Source organism: Pelophylax lessonae (genome assembly GCF_965119305.1).
Source record: "Pelophylax lessonae genome assembly, chromosome: 1".
In the NCBI taxonomy this organism is placed as follows: Eukaryota; Metazoa; Chordata; class Amphibia; order Anura; family Ranidae; genus Pelophylax; species Pelophylax lessonae.
Window position 1 is genome coordinate 88,321,036 of NC_138768.1, and position 21,469 is coordinate 88,342,504.

General features: G+C 45.7%; 2 protein-coding genes across 2 annotated transcripts in view; one reads left to right on the top strand and one right to left on the bottom strand.

Annotated features, from left to right (window-relative positions):
• HMGCS1 (3-hydroxy-3-methylglutaryl-CoA synthase 1) overlaps positions 1 to 21,469 on the bottom strand; it is a 367,459-nt gene that overhangs the window by 142,664 nt on the left and 203,326 nt on the right. The window lies entirely within an intron of this gene.
• LOC309543438 (complement component receptor 1-like protein) overlaps positions 8,352 to 21,469 on the top strand; it is a gene marked incomplete at its 3' end in the record, with an annotated part of 147,562 nt that continues 134,444 nt past the window's right edge. The window contains exon 1 of the mRNA XM_082242911.1: positions 8,352 to 8,436. Coding sequence (XP_082099037.1) covers positions 8,367 to 8,436 — 70 coding nt within the window. The 5' untranslated portion in view covers positions 8,352 to 8,366. The remainder of the gene's footprint in view (positions 8,437 to 21,469) is intronic.

The window sequence follows — 21,469 nt, forward strand, 5'->3', positions numbered from 1 at the left end:
GTGCCGGTATCACTACAGATGTGGCTGGAGCGGCCGAGACTGCAGCAGAAGAGGAAGCAGGATGAGCCAGAGACGTTTCTTGGTTTTGAAGGTGTGTACTCCACTGCAGCTCGTGCTTTGCACTTAGATGCCTGATCATGCAGGTTGTGCTCAGGTTGAGAAGGTTCATGCCTCGCTTCAAGCTCTGATTGCACAGGGTGCAAACCACTCGTGTCCTGTCATCAGCACATTTTCTAAAGAACTTCCACGCTAGAGAACTCCTTTGAGCTGACTTTGGTGCGCTCGTTCCCTTGCTGCGTTGGGCAGTAGCGGGCGTAGTGTCTAGGGCACGGCCGCTCCGCTTCTGCACCCTGCTCCCTCTTCTGCTGTGCTGGTGGCTCTGTGCGACCACCGCCTCTTCCTCCAAACTACTCAGTTCACCTGCATGACGTTCATTCCATGTGGGGTCGAGGACCTCATCGTCCTCCACATCATCTTCCACCCAGTCTTCACCCCTGCCCTCCTTGTCGGTCTCCACAATGCTGAACGCCGCAGCAGTTGGCACCTGCGTTTCGTCATCATCGGAGACGTGCTGCGATGATCCTTGCATGTACTCATCTTGAGAAATAAGTGGTTGGGCATCGCTGCACTCAATCTCTTCCACTTCTGGGGCAGGGCTAGGTGGATGGCCCTGGGAAACCCTGCTGACAGAGTCCTCAAAAAGAATAAGAGACTGCTGTATGGCTTGGGGCTCAGACTGCTGGCCTGATTTGCAAGGGGGTGAGGTGAAAGACGGTTGGACATTGGCTGCAGGTGCCAACTCTGACCTTTCTGCAGTAGACTGGGTGGGAGACAATGTGAAGGAACTGGAGGCACTGTCAGCAGCAAACCAATCTACTATCGCCTCAACTTGTTCTGGCCTCATCACTTCTAGGGGCGTTTGATGCCCTACCAAATACTGATGCAGGTTCTGTCGCCTACTCACACTTGAGGAAGGTGTTTCACTTGTGCGTGTAGCTGGCACAGATCGACCATGTCCTCTCCTTGCAACAGGAGCTCTACCAGCAGCACCACGACCCAGGCCACGGCCCTTATTTGACGGTCTCCTCATATTTCTGTAATTTAAGATCTTGCCCTAGAAAGGTTTTTATTGAATAGCGGAATAGAAAATATGATCCAAAAAAAGTGTATGTATATCACACGTACACAACCACACTAGGCCCCAATTACTATTGTTTGTACCCCTAAAAGGCTAGATGAGGAGTAGGGGGAGTATGGAACAGGCAGCACCCTCAAACCTTCAGAAGTATGAGATGAACCCCAACAACTTGGAAAGGTGGATCTCTCTCACACGTACCGACACAGACTATCCCGCAATTCAATTGATCCTCAAAGGTTTTTATTGAATAGCGGAATAGGAAATATGATCAAAAAAAGTGTATGTATCTCGCACGTACACAACCACACTAGGCCCCAATTACTATTGTTTGTACCCCTAAAAGGCTAGATGAGGAGTAGGGGGGGTATGGAACAGGCAGCACCCTCAAACCTTCAGAAGTATGAGATGAACCCCAACAACTTGGAAAGGTGGATCTCTCTCACACGTACCGACACAGACTATCCCGCAATTCAATTGATCCTCAAAGGTTTTTATTGAATAGCGGAATAGGAAATATGATCAAAAAAAGTGTATGTATCTCGCACGTACACAACCACACTAGGCCCCAATTACTATTGTTTGTACCCCTAAAAGGCTAGATGAGGAGTAGGGGGGGTATGGAACAGGCAGCACCCTCAAACCTTCAGAAGTATGAGATGAACCCCAACAACTTGGAAAGGTGGATCTCTCTCACACGTACCGACACAGACTATCCCGCAATTCAATTGATCCTCAAAGGTTTTTATTGAATAGCGGAATAGGAAATATGATCAAAAAAAGTGTATGTATCTCGCACGTACACAACCACACTAGGCCCCAATTACTATTGTTTGTACCCCTAAAAGGCTAGATGAGGAGTAGGGGGGGTATGGAACAGGCAGCACCCTCAAACCTTCAGAAGTATGAGATGAACCCCAACAACTTGGAAAGGTGGATCTCTCTCACACGTACCGACACAGACTATCCCGCAATTCAATTGATCCTCAAAGGTTTTTATTGAATAGCGGAATAGGAAATATGACCAAAAAAAGTGTATGTATCTCGCACGTACACAACCACACTAGGCCCCAATTACTATTGTTTGTACCCCTAAAAGGCTAGATGAGGAGTAGGGGGGGTATGGAACAGGCAGCACCCTCAAACCTTCAGAAGTATGAGATGAACCCCAACAACTTGGAAAGGTGGATCTCTCTCACACGTACCGACACAGACTATCCCGCAATTCAATTGATCCTCAAAGGTTTTTATTGAATAGCGGAATAGGAAATATGATCAAAAAAAGTGTATGTATCTCGCACGTACACAACCACACTAGGCCCCAATTACTATTGTTTGTACCCCTAAAAGGCTAGATGAGGAGTAGGGGGGGTATGGAACAGGCAGCACCCTCAAACCTTCAGAAGTATGAGATGAACCCCAACAACTTGGAAAGGTGGATCTCTCTCACACGTACCGACACAGACTATCCCGCAATTCAATTGATCCTCAAAGGTTTTTATTGAATAGCGGAATAGGAAATATGATCAAAAAAAGTGTATGTATCTCGCACGTACACAACCACACTAGGCCCCAATTACTATTGTTTGTACCCCTAAAAGGCTAGATGAGGAGTAGGGGGGGTATGGAACAGGCAGCACCCTCAAACCTTCAGAAGTATGAGATGAACCCCAACAACTTGGAAAGGTGGATCTCTCTCACACGTACCGACACAGACTATCCCGCAATTCAATTGATCCTCAAAGGTTTTTATTGAATAGCGGAATAGGAAATATGATCAAAAAAAGTGTATGTATCTCGCACGTACACAACCACACTAGGCCCCAATTACTATTGTTTGTACCCCTAAAAGGCTAGATGAGGAGTAGGGGGGGTATGGAACAGGCAGCACCCTCAAACCTTCAGAAGTATGAGATGAACCCCAACAACTTGGAAAGGTGGATCTCTCTCACACGTACCGACACAGACTATCCCGCAATTCAATTGATCCTCAAAGGTTTTTATTGAATAGCGGAATAGGAAATATGATCAAAAAAAGTGTATGTATCTCGCACGTACACAACCACACTAGGCCCCAATTACTATTGTTTGTACCCCTAAAAGGCTAGATGAGGAGTAGGGGGGGTATGGAACAGGCAGCACCCTCAAACCTTCAGAAGTATGAGATGAACCCCAACAACTTGGAAAGGTGGATCTCTCTCACACGTACCAACACAGACTATCCCCCAATTTAACTGATCCCCAAAGGTTTTTGATTAAATAGCGGAATAGAAAATATGATCCCAAAAAAGTGTATGTATATCACACGTACACAACCACACTAGGCCCCAATTACTATTGTTTGTACCCCTAAAAGGCTAGGAGTAGGGGGAGTATGGAACAGGCAGCACCCTCAAACCTTCAGAAGTATGAGATGAACCTCAACAACTTGGAAAGGTGGATCTCTCTCACACGTACCAACACAGACTATCCCCCAATTTAACTGATCCCCAAAGGTTTTTGATTAAATAGCGGAATAGAAAATATGATCCCAAAAAAGTGTATGTATATCACACGTACACAACCACACTAGGCCCCAATTACTATTGTTTGTACCCCTAAAAGGCTAGGAGTAGGGGGAGTATGGAACAGGCAGCACCCTCAAACCTTCAGAAGTATGAGATGAACCCCAACAACTTGGAAAGGTGGATCTCTCTCACACGTACCAACACAGACTATCCCCCAATTTAACTGATCCCCAAAGGTTTTTGATTAAATAGCGGAATAGAAAATATGATCCCAAAAAAGTGTATGTATATCACACGTACACAACCACACTAGGCCCCAATTACTATTGTTTGTACCCCTAAAAGGCTAGGAGTAGGGGGAGTATGGAACAGGCAGCACCCTCAAACCTTCAGAAGTATGAGATGAACCTCAACAACTTGGAAAGGTGGATCTCTCTCACACGTACCAACACAGACTATCCCCCAATTTAACTGATCCCCAAAGGTTTTTGATTAAATAGCGGAATAGAAAATATGATCCCAAAAAAGTGTATGTATATCACACGTACACAACCACACTAGGCCCCAATTACTATTGTTTGTACCCCTAAAAGGCTAGGAGTAGGGGGAGTATGGAACAGGCAGCACCCTCAAACCTTCAGAAGTATGAGATGAACCCCAACAACTTGGAAAGGTGGATCTCTCTCACACGTACCAACACAGACTATCCCCCAATTTAACTGATCCCCAAAGGTTTTTGATTAAATAGCGGAATAGAAAATATGATCCCAAAAAAGTGTATGTATATCACACGTACACAACCACACTAGGCCCCAATTACTATTGTTTGTACCCCTAAAAGGCTAGGAGTAGGGGGAGTATGGAACAGGCAGCACCCTCAAACCTTCAGAAGTATGAGATGAACCTCAACAACTTGGAAAGGTGGATCTCTCTCACACGTACCAACACAGACTATCCCCCAATTTAACTGATCCCCAAAGGTTTTTGATTAAATAGCGGAATAGAAAATATGATCCCAAAAAAGTGTATGTATATCACACGTACACAACCACACTAGGCCCCAATTACTATTGTTTGTACCCCTAAAAGGCTAGGAGTAGGGGGAGTATGGAACAGGCAGCACCCTCAAACCTTCAGAAGTATGAGATGAACCTCAACAACTTGGAAAGGTGGATCTCTCTCACACGTACCAACACAGACTATCCCCCAATTTAACTGATCCCCAAAGGTTTTTGATTAAATAGCGGAATAGAAAATATGATCCCAAAAAAGTGTATGTATATCACACGTACACAACCACACTAGGCCCCAATTACTATTGTTTGTACCCCTAAAAGGCTAGGAGTAGGGGGAGTATGGAACAGGCAGCACCCTCAAACCTTCAGAAGTATGAGATGAACCCCAACAACTTGGAAAGGTGGATCTCTCTCACACGTATCAACACAGACTATCCCCCAATTTAACTGATCCCCAAAGGTTTTTGATTAAATAGCGGAATAGAAAATATGATCCCAAAAAAGTGTATGTATATCACACGTACACAACCACACTAGGCCCCAATTACTATTGTTTGTACCCCTAAAAGGCTAGGAGTAGGGGGAGTATGGAACAGGCAGCACCCTCAAACCTTCAGAAGTATGAGATGAACCCCAACAACTTGGAAAGGTGGATCTCTCTCACACGTACCAACACAGACTATCCCCCAATTTAACTGATCCCCAAAGGTTTTTGATTAAATAGCGGAATAGAAAATATGATCCCAAAAAAGTGTATGTATATCACACGTACACAACCACACTAGGCCCCAATTACTATTGTTTGTACCCCTAAAAGGCTAGGAGTAGGGGGAGTATGGAACAGGCAGCACCCTCAAACCTTCAGAAGTATGAGATGAACCCCAACAACTTGGAAAGGTGGATCTCTCTCACACGTACCAACACAGACTATCCCCCAATTTAACTGATCCCCAAAGGTTTTTGATTAAATAGCGGAATAGAAAATATGATCCCAAAAAAGTGTATGTATATCACACGTACACAACCACACTAGGCCCCAATTACTATTGTTTGTACCCCTAAAAGGCTAGGAGTAGGGGGAGTATGGAACAGGCAGCACCCTCAAACCTTCAGAAGTATGAGATGAACCCCAACAACTTGGAAAGGTGGATCTCTCTCACACGTACCAACACAGACTATCCCCCAATTTAACTGATCCCCAAAGGTTTTTGATTAAATAGCGGAATAGAAAATATGATCCCAAAAAAGTGTATGTATATCACACGTACACAACCACACTAGGCCCCAATTACTATTGTTTGTACCCCTAAAAGGCTAGATGAGGAGTAGGGGGAGTATGGAACAGGCAGCACCCTCAAACCTTCAGTATGAGATTGTGTTCACTGTACCCCACAAAGATTGAGTTCACTGCACCCCACAATGATTGTGTTCACTGCACCCCACAAAGATTGTGTTCACTGCACCTCACAAAGATTGTGTTCACTGTACCCCCCAAAGATTGTGTTCACTGCACCCCACAAAGATTCTGTTCACTGTACCCCACAAAGATTGTGTTCACTGCACCCCAAAAAGATTGTGTTCACTGCACCCCAAAAAGGATGTTGTTCACTGCACCCCAAAAAGGATGTTGTTCACTCCACCCCAAAAAGATTGTGTTCACTGCACCCCACAAAGATTGTGTTCACTGCACCCCAAAAAGATTGTGTTCACTGCACCCCAAAAATGATTTTGTTCACTGCACCCCAAAAAGGATTTTGTTCACTGCACCCCAAAAAGGATGTTGTTCACTCCACCCCAAAAAGATTGTGTTCACTGCACCCCAAAAAGATTGTGTTCACTGCACCCCACAAAGGATTTTGTTCACTGCACCCCAAAAAGATTGTGTTCACTGCACCCCAAAAAGGATGTTGTTCACTGCACCCCAAAAAGGATTTTGTTCACTGCACCCCAAAAAGATTGTGTTCACTGCACCCCACAAAGGATTTTGTTCACTGCACCCCACAAAGATTGTGTTCACTGCACACCAAAAAGGATTGTGTTCACTGCACCCCAAAAAGATTTTGTTCACTGCACCCCAAAAAGATTGTGTTCACTGCAGCCCAAAAAGATTGTGTTCACTGCAGCCCAAAAAGATTGTGTTCACTGCAGCCCAAAAAGATTGTGTTCACTGCAGCCCAAAAAGATTGTGTTCACTGCAGCTCACACACAGAAAAATGGATGTGGATCACTGACACCTGCCTATCTCCAATCCCACACCACACAGCAATATCGATTGTAGTTTGTAGAACACAGTTTCCCTAAAATTCAGCAGACTCTGTCCCTAACAGGATTGAGAAGAGATCGTAGATCAGGATTGAGTGCAGACCCCACCCCCCACACAGCAATATCGATTGTAGTTTGTAGAAGACACTGACCCTATATAATTCAGCAGACTCTATCCCTAAAATGCCTACAACTCGCCCTGCCTAAACACTCCGACCTGTCCCTCAATTCTATCCGGACACAAATGGTTTTTTCCTGCCTATCTTTCCCTAATCAGCAGCCAGCACGTTGATGTGTGCTCTGTCCCTGAATCTAAGCAGCATAATGACGCCGCTGCGGCTGCCTCGAACTTATAAAGACTTGGTCACATGCTTCAGACGGCCAATCACAGCTACTGAGACATTTGCAGGCATGGCTGGGATGGCTTAAGGCACACCAGTTAAACGATTGTTGATTGGCTGTTGAAAGCCCGCCATGAAAAGAGCGCCAAAGCATGCAAAACCCGGAAATAAAACGACCGAACACGGATTTTTACCCGAACATACAGTAAAGTGTCCGTGTCCGTGTTCGGGTACAAAAAATCCAATTATTCGGTACGAACACGAATAATACAGTCCGTGTTCGCTCAACACTAGTAGCCACACAAAATATTGACACTTTGGGCCCAATTTGGACATTTCCACTAAGGGATGTACTCACTTTTGTTGCCGGTTTAAACATGAATGGCTGTGTGTTGAGTTATTTTGAGGGGACAGCAAATTTACACTGTTATACAAACTGTACACTCACTACTTTACATTGTAGCAAAGTGTCATTTCTTCAGTGTTGTCCCATGAAAAGGTAAAATAAAATACAGTAAACCCCCCTCCATTGCGGGGGTTACGTTCCGGACCCAGACGCGAAAAGTGGAAATCCGCGAAATAGAAAAACCCTATTAAAATGCATTGTAGGCATGTTTTTTTTACTGTCACTGTACGTGTAGAAGCATTTTAAGGTCTTTAAACACACTTTTAAAACAATAGAAACTCATTTAAACACATAAAAGATACTGAGAGACATAGCAAGAGCTATGGAAAACACAAAAATATTTCATTTTTAATGATTTATATAGTAAAATAACATTACAAAAAAACCCGCAATATACAGGGACCGCAAAAACTGAACCGTGATGGAACGGGGGTTTACTGTATTTACAAACATGTGAGGGGTGCACTCACTTTTGTGAGATACTGTATATATATATATATATAAAAAAAAAAAATATATATATATATATATATATATATATATATATATATATATATATATATAATGCTTGGAGGTTCTAAGTCATTTCTCTAGTCTCGATTAGATTTTTACATATTTGTTAGAAGTTTCAGAATTGGCCCAGAACTGATTTACAAACTCTGTCTTCATTTCTTATAGATTTAGGATCACCGTTATACAATGGAGAGAAAATGTCTTTTATTGGTACTGCGGCTAATTCCGTTTTACTTCTTCATCAGCGCTGTTCACTGTGAGTAATAACAGACTTAAAGTGATACTAAAGTCTCATTTTTTTGTGTTTCAAAATAACAAACATTGTCTTAGAAATATGCCGATGTTTATTGCTAAATTTTTTGATGATAGGGATCTTTACACTTCCTAATAGATATAATGTGTATATTGTACAATGTTCAAGGCTTTACCTCTCCTACCAAGAGAAAAAAAGCTTTTCACCATTACAAACGCTTGGGCGCTAAAATCATTCTTCTACAAGAAACCCACTTTGCCAACTCTAGTCACCCCAAATATTTCCATAAAGCATATAGCCAATCCTTCTACAAACAATTTTCTTCAAAATACAGGGGTGTAGCAATTTTATGTGTAGCAGGTTTTCCAGGCCTGTGGCCTGATGTGGGTCTGCCATTGTTACCGGTTACCTTTCCAGCCCATATGAGCTGCGGCCCTGGGTGTGAGGACTGAGACATAAACCACTCCGGCATCTTTGTTTGGTTATTTTATTGTAGATAAAGGGGGGATGGGAGAAGGGAATGAATGGGATACTCCATTAGGCTTCAACTATGTACACTTGGGACTTTGTTCCTGAAAATGCCCGTTGGCGCTTCCTTGACGCCAGCCGGCGCCAGTAAATGCTCACTAACTCTTGAGAACATTCCGCAACTTAATAGAAGAGCTGAATCCTTGACTTGTAGTCCAGAAGATCCAGGACTGTGATTTGTAGAATTACTGACACTGTTATACTGCAACAACTCACTGAATACTTCCATCCACCTTGCTCTGGCTTGAGGTAGTATGTTGTAGAATCCTTTAAAGCTGTAAATCCCAACTGGCACACTCTGTACAATTCAGGGCCCAATAGCAGGTGCCCCCTTTAACCTTGAGCTCTTCGGGGTTCACTGTCTAGACACCCCCCTCTGTACCTTCAGGGTCCTCAACCTAGGTACCCCCATTTCACCTAGCTGGCACTGGATCCCAGAACCTCTTCCGGAGTGGTCCCCTCTGACTCTGGCAGACCCCCAGGTTCAGTCCTCAGTACTCACGGCCTGTGTAGGCTTTCCTGGGACTGGACCCCTCGCTCTCTCCACAGGTTCTCGGCACACCGGATCCCCTCAGCTCAACTCAGTACTCTCTGGATTCTCAGGCGACACCCCGAGACATCCACTTTCCTCAGACAGGAGGAGAGACAGCTGCACTCTCTCTCCTGGGACTCTGCTCCCGCCAAAGACACTGTGCCACGCACTGCCCCCCAAACTTATACCCACTCCCAGAATCCTTAGCAGCATAATCTGCCTCCTGGGGTAGTTACAAGCTGGGATGTGTCCCCTGATTGGGCTTCCCACACTGCCCTATGAGAAGCCTCTCACAGGAGCCAGTGGGGATACTTCTCCCTTCAGCAGGCACATCTGGAAGCCCTGACACCCTAGCTAAATAAATCCCAGCCCTGCTGTTAAACAGACAAGGCCCACTATACATTTACCTAGCACCTACCTGTAGGTTGCTGCACTTACCCCACACCAAATGAGTCAGGTCCCTCTGACTCTGAGGCAGCCATCTCCTATCAAAAACTCTGCCAAAAATCAAGAGTATTCCACAAACCTTAAACAGGGGGAAAAGGAAAAAACAAATTTACAAATAAATTAGCGTGAAAAAATATATCTTTACAATCTGCTGTACATACTGTATATGATACACAGTTTAAGGTGCATGAGAACTGATGCACCCCCACCAAATAAACTCACTTGGTGGGGAACAACAAGAAAACACAATGCAAACATCCTGACTATCTATCTCTAAGGTGGTCCCACCTGTATAGAGAAAGGAAGTAAAAGTTAGTCAATCTTATCACATAGAACTTACATCAGATATCTAACTAGCTGAACAGTTGAATGGAAAGATCCTCCTTCAAAATTACAAGGACGACCTTTCCACTCCCTCCCTGACTGCCTCTACCATCCAGTATCTTGACACGCCGGGGTCCTCCTCCAATTTGGAAGAACTTGTTCCCTAACACTAGCTGCCTAGACAGAGTCCTCTTTGTTGAAGTGAAACACAGCGCCTTCTGCTGTCCCTTTGAGCACTTCAGTGAGGAAACAGGGCAGGTCACAGCCTCTCATGACCCACAGTCCTGCTGAGTCAGGGAAACATCACAGGGGTCCAGCAGGGCAACACACACCAAAGTTCCTGGACACTCACGAACTTTGTGGCTTGTAGCAACATTTTAATCTGTACAGACTGTGGATGAAGTCCCACACAGCCATTTGTAAACCAAGGCCCCAGCCCAAAAGACCTAGCACACAAATAACTTTTCAAAAGCTTGAACTTTCAACATGTTACACTTGAATTCAGCATTATATCACTTCAAAAGTTTCCTCGGTCAGTTGTGGTAGCCAGCTGGCCACACAAAAATATATATATATATATATATATATATATATTTTTTTTTTTTGTTGAACTGCTCCTCAAATTCCTCCTGCTTTTAATGAATGCTGACAAACTCAGATGTAATACTCCGGGTGGGGCACTTGGACATACTCCCCTTGTTCGTTTCTGACCCGGATGGACCAAGCTTGTCTTGACCCGTCCGGGGCGACAGACTTCCACTCTATCTATATAAAGGGAGCGCCCGTAGTACCACTGAGCTTTGACTTTAACACACTTCTCTTTTAACCCTTTCTCTGGAGCGTCCCGGTACGGCTTTGGGACAAAAAGGTAGTCCAAAATAAGTTCATTACACCACCAGTCTCTGTACTTTTCCCACTCAGTCTCCTCCATGGATCCCCAATCATCAATACCTTCTTCCAAAGAGCCATGCTTCATGTAGAAGGATGGGGAATGTACTATAACAGGGCACTTTTCACCCTCACTGCTGGCGTTGGAAGAAGACACCTGGGCAACTTCTGTCTGGACAGGCTGGGGAATACTTATAGGGGCGGATTCCGTAATAGCCCTGACCGAAGGTACTTCTGGTCAGGTCCCTACTATTTGGGTGGACATGGATCCCGATCCCCTCCCTATGGAGTTCTGCAACCGAACTCCCTTCATGCAGACTGTAAGCCCACCAACTACAGGCAGGGCCTCCATCTGCATCATTACCCTAAAGATGCCTCTTCCTGCTCTGCGGAGGAACTTTGACTCATTCCCCGTCACCTCCTGAGTGAGGACTGTATCCCACATAACTGTAAGCTTCTTGGGACGGCCTTCACTTTTCTCTGCCCTGAGCAGCAAATCACCACATTGTCCACATTGAACCCACACCTGCACCCTCAGAGAAACAGTGGAACATTGGGGACATACCACTCCAAGGAACTCCCGACCTCCTCCGATGCACAACGTGAGTCCGCCGTCCGGCACCATCCGGATACCAGTATCCCAAATTATCGGGGGATCGGGCGTGTAGATCTGCTCTTGGCTCGGCTCCGCAGGGTTTTCGGCCATGGTGGTAACCATAGCGGGAACACTCTTCGCTTCTCTGGTGAACGACATGCCTCCTTCTCCTACACGTGTCTCCCGCACAGCCGCGCCCGGAGAAGGGGATATTAATAGGGTCCCCTGGGTCACTCCTGATTGGCCAGAAGTTCCCGCTGACTCCACCCATTTGCCATATTGGGCGGTGACTCTTCCCTCGGGGCAGTCCTGCTCGTGGCACACTTTTCTGCGCGGTACTGTAACTCTTCCCCTGCCATGCTGCTGCGCTGCAAACACTTGGGAAGTAGCTGCAAAGCGGAGTATGTCACTTACTAGACATACATCCACCCACCTTAATTGCACTAGGGTCTCCACTGCGCTTTTCCTAACTAAAGCCAGCTGTCCCTCCTTGCTCGGCAAGAGTAGCATCCCGCTACCAACTGCATGGTCGATACTACTCTTCCTTGCCACACTGGTGCAATCCTCATTCTCCATACTGGCTCCGGGACTAGCCCCACTGCCCTTCTCGGCATGTCCGACTACGATCCCCACAGTATGCGTGCAGAAACCATACAGAATAAATGTCCCGCTGTCGAATGCACGGTCAACATCCTTCCACATAGTGTGCACCACCACCCGGCCCCTGGCACCTCTTTCCCCTTGCCCCTGGCCTCCATTTTCACTGTCCACACTAGGGCCTCCGGCGTCCACTTCTCTGTCCTTCCCTGGACCCTTGACGCCATTTTGACCGTCCACACTAGGACTCCTTTCTATCAAGCAATTGCTACATTCATGCATCCTGACTAGGGTTGAGCGAACACGGACTGTATTGTTCGGGATCGTACCGGACTTTTGGGTTTTCGGTACCCGGACACGAACCCGAACAGTTTACTGTATATTCGGGATACAGTCAGTTGTTCGGTAATTTATTTCATGTTTTGGCGCGGTTTTAATGGCGTGGTTTCAACAGCTGCAGGGCAGCCAATCAACAAGCGTTTAACTAGTGTGCCCTTAGAAGCCATCACAGCCATGCCTACTAATGGCATGGCTGTAATTGGCCAGTGCAGCATATGACCCAGCCTCTATATAAGCTGGAATCACGTAGCGCCGCACGTCACTCTGCTCTAACTATTGTAGGGACAGGTTCCTGCTGCTGCTTATTTGAGGGAGAGATAGGAGATTATTGTAGGGACAGGCTGGAGATTGCTTTCAGGGAAAGAATAGGACACAGGACAGAAGAATGTTCTTTAATCAGACAGCAATCTACATTGATTTTATTGTGTGGGGGTGCAGTGCACAATCTTTTTGCCCTGACCTGAGCCCAGTGAGGAGGAGGGAGAAAAAAAAAACTTTTATTTAGGTGGGCGGCGTGCGGCGTGCGGCGGACATTTAATGCAAGCTCAGTGCATATGTGTCTGCTTAATCTGGATTTAAAAAAAAAAATAAAATGTTTTTTCCTTCATATTTTACTGTGACATACAACGTTTAGACACTGCTGTGTTCTAATGTGCTATTCAAAAATCACCAATTTAAGGGAAAAATAATTATTTTTCAGTTTTTTATTCATACTTTACTGTGACATGCAGCATTTAGGCACTGCTGTGTTCTAATGTGCTATTCAAAAATCCCCAATTTAAGGGAAAAATTATTATTTTTCAGTTTTTTATTCATACTTTACTGTGACATGCAGCGTTTAGACACTGCTGTGTTCTAATCTGCTATTCAAAAATCACCAATTTAAGGAAAAAATAATTATTTTTCAGTTTTTCATTCATACGTTACTGTGAGATAAAGCCTTTAGACACTGCTGTGTTCTAATCTGCTCTTCAAAAATCACCAATTAAAGGGAAAAATAAAAATTTTTCATTCATACGTTACTGTGAGCTACACCCTTTGGATACTGTTGTTGTATTCCGCTATTCAATAAACACCCATTTAGGAAAAAAAACTAAATTGCGGCCTAGTCTGCATATGTTACTGTGAGATACACCCTTTGTATACTGTTGTTTTATGCTGCTATTCAATAAATATCCATTTAGGGAAAAAATATAAAATTGCGGCCTAGTCTGTAGCTGTACGTGTGACATACACCCTTAGGATACTGTTGTCCTATTCCGCTATTCAATAAACACCCATATAGGGAAAAAAAAAAATTTGGGCCTAGTCTGCATAGGTTACTGTGAGATACACCCTTTGTATACTAGTAATATAGAGTATGGTTCTTGCGCTAACACAGAGGATGGTAAAGATATTCCTCAATGCGGCATATACTAAAGCTGATGCTGAAGTGAATATGCTTTTTTGATGGTCTTTACTAGCCAGGACACCATCGTGTGTGGTGAAGCTGCTTGACCTTTTTTGGAATTATGAGGAATAGATTCAAGAGACAAATAGCGGAGGATAGTAAAAAGAACCCAAAGAAATTCTTAAAATATATCAACAGCAAATAAACTAGGGCAGAGCATATAGCACACATAATTAACGATGATGGCAGGATGGTTACAGAGGACACTGAAAAGGCAACCGCGCTAAATGCTTTTTCTCATCAGTCTTTACACAGGAAAAGGAGGGGTACACTGACCACGACTATATGGTTAGTAGTAATACACAGCAATTGCCGCTATGGCTAACAGAGGGTGAAATTAGGGAAAGGCTGGATAAAATAAACACAAATACATCACCAGGCCCGGATGGCGTACATCCGAGAGTACTCAAAGAACTTAGTAAGACTATATCTAAACCACTGTTCCTGATCTTTGCTGACTGTATTATGACAGAAAATGTACCAGGGGATTGGAGGAAAGCTAACGTGATACCGATATTCAAAAAAGGGCAGAGGCATGTCCCGGGAAATTATAGGCCTGTCAGTCTGACATCGATAGTATGTAAACTTCTAGAGAGGATGATAAGGGACTATATCGTAGAGTTTGCTAAAGACAACAATAACATCATCAGCAGTAATCAGCACGGGTTTACAAATGGGCATTCTTGTCAAACCAATCTCTTAACATTCTACGAGGAGGTGAGCTGTGAGCTAGATAGGGGGAGACCAGTGGATGTGGTGTACCTGGATTTCGCTAAGGCATTTGATACAGTTCCCCACAAGCGCTTAATTTATAAAATAAGGTCTGCAGGCATCGACCGCAAGATTTGCTCTTGGAATGCGGAACTAGATAAAAGGGCATGTCCAAAGGGTGGTAATAAATAGCACATATTTAGACTGGTCTGAGGTGGTAAGTGGGCTCCCCCAAGGCTTAGTCCTGGGACCAACCTTGTTCAATTTATTCATAAACAGCATTGAGGATGGGATCAGTAGTTCTATATTGGTTTTTGCAGATGACACAAAATTGGGCAGGGCAATAACTGCACAGCATGAAGCAGATATCCTACAGAATGACCTGGACAAAATAACGGAATGGGCAACGACATGGCAAATGAGGTTTAATGTGGAGAAATGTAAGGTTTTGCACTTGGGGACTAAAAACATAAAAGCACAATACACTTGGGGGGGGGGGACCTTTGGGGGAGTCAAAAATTGAGAAAGATCTGGGAGTCTTGGTAGAGGATAGACTAAGCAATAGCATGCAATGTCAAGCGGCAGCTGCCAAAGCCGGCAGAATATTAGCATGCATAAAGAAAGGAATGCATTCCAGAGATAAAACTATAATCCTTCCACTTTATAAAACTCTGGTCCGACCACATCTGGAGTATTCTGTCCAGTTCTGGTCGCCGGTTCTCAGGAGGGATGTGTTGGAGCTGGAGAGAGTCCAGAGAAGGGCAACTAAACTAATTAGGGGATTGGAGGACCTTAATTATGAAGAGCGTCTGCATTCGCTTGATTTATTCTCCCTGGAGAAAAGATGCCTGAGAGGGGACATGATAGCAATTTATAAATATCTCAATGGTGATCTCAGCATAGAAAAAAAGTCGAAAGGATTGCATGAGGACTCAAGGGCATACAATGCGATTAGAGGAGAAGCGTTTTAACCTCAGGCAACGTGGAGGTTCTTTACTGTTAGGGCTACAAGATTGTGAATTCTCTACTACAAGAGGGGGTTTCTGGAAGTATGGTGGCTTTCAAAAGACTCTTAGACGTACATCTCAAGGATCAGAACATTCAGGGGTATGAGAGATGATTACGGCCACACACACCTACACAGGTTGAACTAGATGGACTATTGTATTTATTCAACCTCAACTACTATGTAACTATGTAAGATTGTCCGCTTTTCTGAGGGAACTTGTGGCTGACAAATATGTGCCAGTAGCGCATTTTATGTCTAGGGAATGAGGTTCAACTTGATTGTCCAGCAGCACTGGTAGACTTATGTCTTGATTAAAGTGAAAAGAAGTTGCTATCTTGGGTATAAAGCGATCCGAGAGTCTTGGTGCCACTCTGTCTGAATAAAAGATCAGGTATGGTTCTTTGCTCATTAGCGCTTGCATCTCCTGAAAAGAAGTCGCTACCTTGTCAGGTGAGGATAAAAAAGAGAATGCTGTGGGGTATCTCTCTATTTATAGCTAAACAATCCTAACAGGTTGTGGTGGCCAAGTCAAAACCCAGTGTGTGCTGCCAAGAAGATGCGTCAGGGAATACTACTAAGTTCCAAATATCCCTATATTTGAAACAGCACACAAATCTTTTAGTTTAGAGTTTTGTCATTTATCAACCAGTTATACGCTAATGACTTGGACTCTGTCATTTCTTTTGTCTTCAGCAATTTGATAACTTGCCAATGTAATACATCCCTTCTGTGTTTGCTTTATTGCAGAGACCTTGTCTTATCTAATCCTATGACATAACATGGAGATTTACTAAAACTGGAGCACTCAGAATCTGGTGCAGCTCTGCATGGTAACCAATCAGCTTCTAACTTCAGCTTGTTCAATTAAGCTTTGACAGTAAGCCCCCATTCACATGGGTGAGATTCGTCATGCGTTTTGACAGGTCAAATCGCAGCCTATTGCTGGCAATGGAAGTGTCCCAATCGGTGCGATGTCGACATTGCGGCGCCGCACTGATTTCCAAAAGTAGTTCCTGCACTACTTTTGTTGACTTCAAGGGCAATTTCAATAGATACCGGTGCATGCAGCTGCACAAATGTCTTTCAAGTCGCCCCCGAAGTAGGACTGAAATGTGGCTATAAAATCAGATAAACTCGCATGATTTCAAAGCCACGTTCAATGTGAACGAGGACTAAGTCCCCCTTCACATTGGAGCGGATTGTCATGTGATTTGACAGGTCAGATCGCATGACAAGTCGCAAACTATTGCCGACAATTACACCATTTAAATCAATTTGCAAAAGTAGTTCCTGTAAAATGTGAGCGAGAGCTAAAACCTAGAATCTGATTGGTTACTATGCACAGCTGCAGAAGATTTTGTGTGCACCAGTTTTAGTAAGGCCCCCTTTCACGCTTGTAAGACCTGAAAGTCGCGCGACTTTGACGTGAATTTCCCAATTGACTTTGCCTTGACTTCGACGCAACTTGGTGCAATACAAGGTGTAATCTTGAGGTCTATGGACCTCAAGTCGCATCAAAGTCGGACCAAGGTAGTGCAGGGACTACTTTGTAGTCGCACAGATATGAATAGTATTCATTGGAAATCATGGGGTATGACTTAACATGGGACTTTGCAGTCCAAAGTCACACAAGTGTGAAAGGGGCCTGAATCTCCGTCAATATGTACAACAAAGGTGCACATCTTTTTTCGGCTACTTTATGCCAATTTTAATGCTAAAAAAAAGTATTTTAAATGAAAAAACTAAATCTTTTTTTTCCAAAAGAAAAATCGAATACTGGGTGCTGTGCATCCATGAAACTTGTGCTTGCTAAACAAAGCAAGCACAGAACGGGGACGAGCTACAACTTTGACTCATTCAATTGTGCAAGTGTAAATTTCCACTTGAGCTGTTGACCTCTGTAAAGGCTTTTTCCTGACAGACTCCATGGCAGCATACGTATCGGGTTTGGCCCCGCCTCCAAACCTACCCATAGGACCTCACTCCCATAAATCTTTGCTCCTGTTCAGCACACGTGTTCTTTTTTTGTCCTCCAAAGGATTACCTGATATCCTACCTGAAGATGGATTCCGGGTGATGGATGGCTCTACCAGTCGGGTATGGAGCTCTCCAATAAGCCCCAGCTGCTGCGGGGTATGGAGGAGGGGCGAAGATGTAGCAGCCTTGGCCAAAAAGCCCAGCTGCTGCGGGTGGCCGGTACCCTTGAAGAGATAAGTCCGGTGTGCATCCATCCCTGGTGGTCTGCGGTTCGTGAGTACACTCCATGGCAGCTATTTTATATGCTTATATTGCCTTGTTTATATATGTTTCTCTTACCTGGTCTTTCCTGCCTTCCCTGGTGGCTAGTGGTCCGGGGCCGGTCAGCGGTTCACTTCCTGACCGGCCGCCGGTGCGGTGCGCTACTGCGCATGTGCGGCGCCTCCAGAACGAGGCTTGGCTCTCGCGCGTGCGCAGTAAGAGCGCGGCGCATGCGCAGTGAGTTGGCGTCGGCGGCGATCGCTGATGACGTCACCAGGCGCCATATTTAAACCCCAGAACTGTCAGCAGTGTTGTGTTTATACACACTGCTGATACTGGGTGTTCTATACTCCGCATCTGATCGGTTTTTGGACGCCTGCTGTTCGCTGCCGCTCTGCCTGCTAACCTCTGGTTCTTGGTGAGTACTGGCCCCAGTTTGGGAGCCCCCCCCCCTCCTCTTTTGCTGGTTTTCTGACATTGCTGTCCGGCTCATTCTTGTAGGTCAGCATCAGAATGGAAGCTACTTTGCCCCCCGGTGGTCAGCCCGCCCCTAACAGGTATTTGGGGCTTCTTGGTGGGGCTGTGGGTTATAGGGGGTGGGGGTAGGAACTCAAGTGTTCCTAGCTTCCTGTCTGTTTTTTCTGTTTTTTTCTCTTGTTCACAGCCCTCCTCGTTCAGAGACTAGGCACTCTTCTCAAAGAAGTGAAAGACGCTCAAGCTCTCGCCACCGGCACTCTACAGGAAAGTCCCGTTCGGGCTCACATCATCAAAAATCATCTACTTCAGCCAGCCACGCACGGAGACCTGACAAAGCAGGTTGCAGAGGCTGTGGCGCTAGTGTCCCGGAGAGGAAGCTTTTCTGTGATAGATGTTTCTCCCAGGCTGCGGGAGAAAGGGATACTTCCGATCAGCGCATTGAGGCTTTGGTCAAGAGAGTGGTTAAGGACTCTTTGGCAGAGTTGGGTGTCAGTCGTTCTCAAGACACTGCAACGGCTTCCCCAAGCCCCTCCCCTGTAGCACTACAGGTACAGGAAGATTTCGAGTCAGCCCACACAAGCCATCAGTCGATGCTCTTGTCAGGTAGCGACTCTGAAGATGAGGATCCCTGCTTGGGTTTTGAATATACCTTGGTGCCTTCCCTGGTTAAAGCGGTCAGAGAGACCTTAAATTGGGAGGAGTCAGCTGTTCCCCCTCCCAAGCAGAAGAAGTACTTTAAACAGCTCAATAAGGAGCGTGTTAATTTTCCCTTCCTGGGAGAGTTGGGTGAAATCATCTTGGAGGAGTGGAAAAAGGTGGAACGAAAGAATTCCTTAGTATCCAAGATGGCTAAACTTTACCCCTTCAAAGAGGATGATGTGAAACATCTTGAGTCCCCTCCCCTAGTTGACGCAGCAGTCATGAGACTGGTCAAGCACGTGACCCTTCCCTTAGAGGATACGGTCTCATTTAAAGACCCGTTGGACCGAAGGATGGACTCTGATTTGAAGAGAATCTACCTTACAGCAGGTATGGCCTGTAAGCCAGTCCTGGCTTTGGCTGCTCTATCCAAAGCCATGGAGTCTTGGGCTGATGTGGTAGACGAATCGGTCAGATCGGTTTCGGAGGAGGTGGCCAGAAGCGCTCCAATCCAGGAGCTTAGGCTGGGCGCGTCGTTCCTTGGGGAGGCTTCCATAGACTTGATCCGTCTATTGGCAAGAGTTATGCTGTCCTCGGTCACAGCTAAGAGAGCTCTTTGGCTCCGCCCTTGGGTGGCGGATCCGGCATCAAAGCAAGTTTGGTGCCGTATTCCCTTTGAGGGGTCCTCCCTTTTCGGGAATAAACTGGACGAGGCCATAACCCGGGCTACAGGCGGTAAGTCTGGGTTTCTTCCCCAGGATCGGCGCCAGTTCAACGTCAAGAAAGGACAGCCTACCAGAAAATTTGTGCCTGACCGGGCCAGGGAAGCTCGTTCTTATAGACCTGGTCGGGAGTTCAACCGGAACTGGAGATCCAGACAGTCTTCCAGGAAGACGACAAAGAACGTCTCCTCTGGGGACCGTGAGCCCACTAAGTCCTTTTGAAGGTGGGCCCGCTCAGACATGTCGGGTGGGTGCACGTCTACGCTCCTTCCGACATGTCTGGGCGGCTTCGATTCAGGACCCCTGGGCCGTCAGGACGGTGTCTTCAGGCCACAAGTGGGTCTTCAAGGAGAGGCCAGGCTCAAGGTTCCTGCCTACTGCCATACCATGTCTAGAAGAAAGGCGTCAGATTTTGTTTTCTTACGTCGAAGCTCTCATTGCTCAAGGGGCTGTCATCTCCGTTCCAGAGTCCGAGCGAGGCCAAGGAATATATTCTCCGCTCTTTCTGGTCCAAAAGAAGAACGGATCATGGAGACCAGTAATAGATTTGACCTTCTTGAACAAATTCATAAAAAAAGAAAGGTTCAAAATGGAGACCCTGTTGTCCATACAGCAGTCAGTCCAGCCGGCAGATTGGATGGTGTCCATCGACTTGAAAGACGCCTACTTTCATGTCCCTGTGGACGAAGATTTTCAAAGGTTTCTCCGGTTCGAAGTGGGAGGATTACATCTTCAGTTTATCTGTCTCCCATTCGGGCTCTCAACATCTCCACGGACCTTTTCAAAAATCTTATTGGCCGTGGTAGCCCTACTGAGATTGAAAGGTATCCGTCTTCACCACTATTTGGACGATCTACTCCTGTTGTCCCAAGACAGAGACCAACTATTAGTTCATCTGGAGCAGGTCGTGTCCACTCTCCAGAAGTTTGGTTGGTTACTCAACAAGGAGAAGAGTCACCTGATTCCAACTCAGTCCCTGATCTACTTGGGCGCTCTGTTCGACACAGAGAAGGCGACTATCTCTCTTCCAGAGGAAAAGATAGGGACTCTCCGAGACAGGATTCGCTTTGCCCTCTCATCCTCTCATCTTCAGGCACGTCAATGTCTGAAGGTGATCGGGACTATGGTCGCAGTAGTCCCCATGGTGAAGTGGGCCCTGTGGAGGATGAGACCCTTTCAGAAGGGATTCCTTCAGCAATGGGATACGTGGCATCTGGATCAACGCATCTTCCTAACCCCTTCAATGAGAGCGAGTCTTCCTTGGTGGCTATGCAGAGACCACCTGCTGAACTGCCACTCTCTGAAGCCGGCTCCGTGGGTAGTGGTTACCTCGGACGCCAGCAACATAGGCTGGGGTGCCCACTGTCTGTCGGAGGTGGCACAGGGCAGGTGGGAGTTTTCCACTCGAGGAATAGTATCCAACATACTAGAACTCCGAGCAGCATTCCAAGCTCTTCGAGCATTTGCTCACCTGACAAAAGACCAACCTGTCATGCTGCGCCTGGACAACACCTCAGCAGTGGCATACATCAGGAAACAA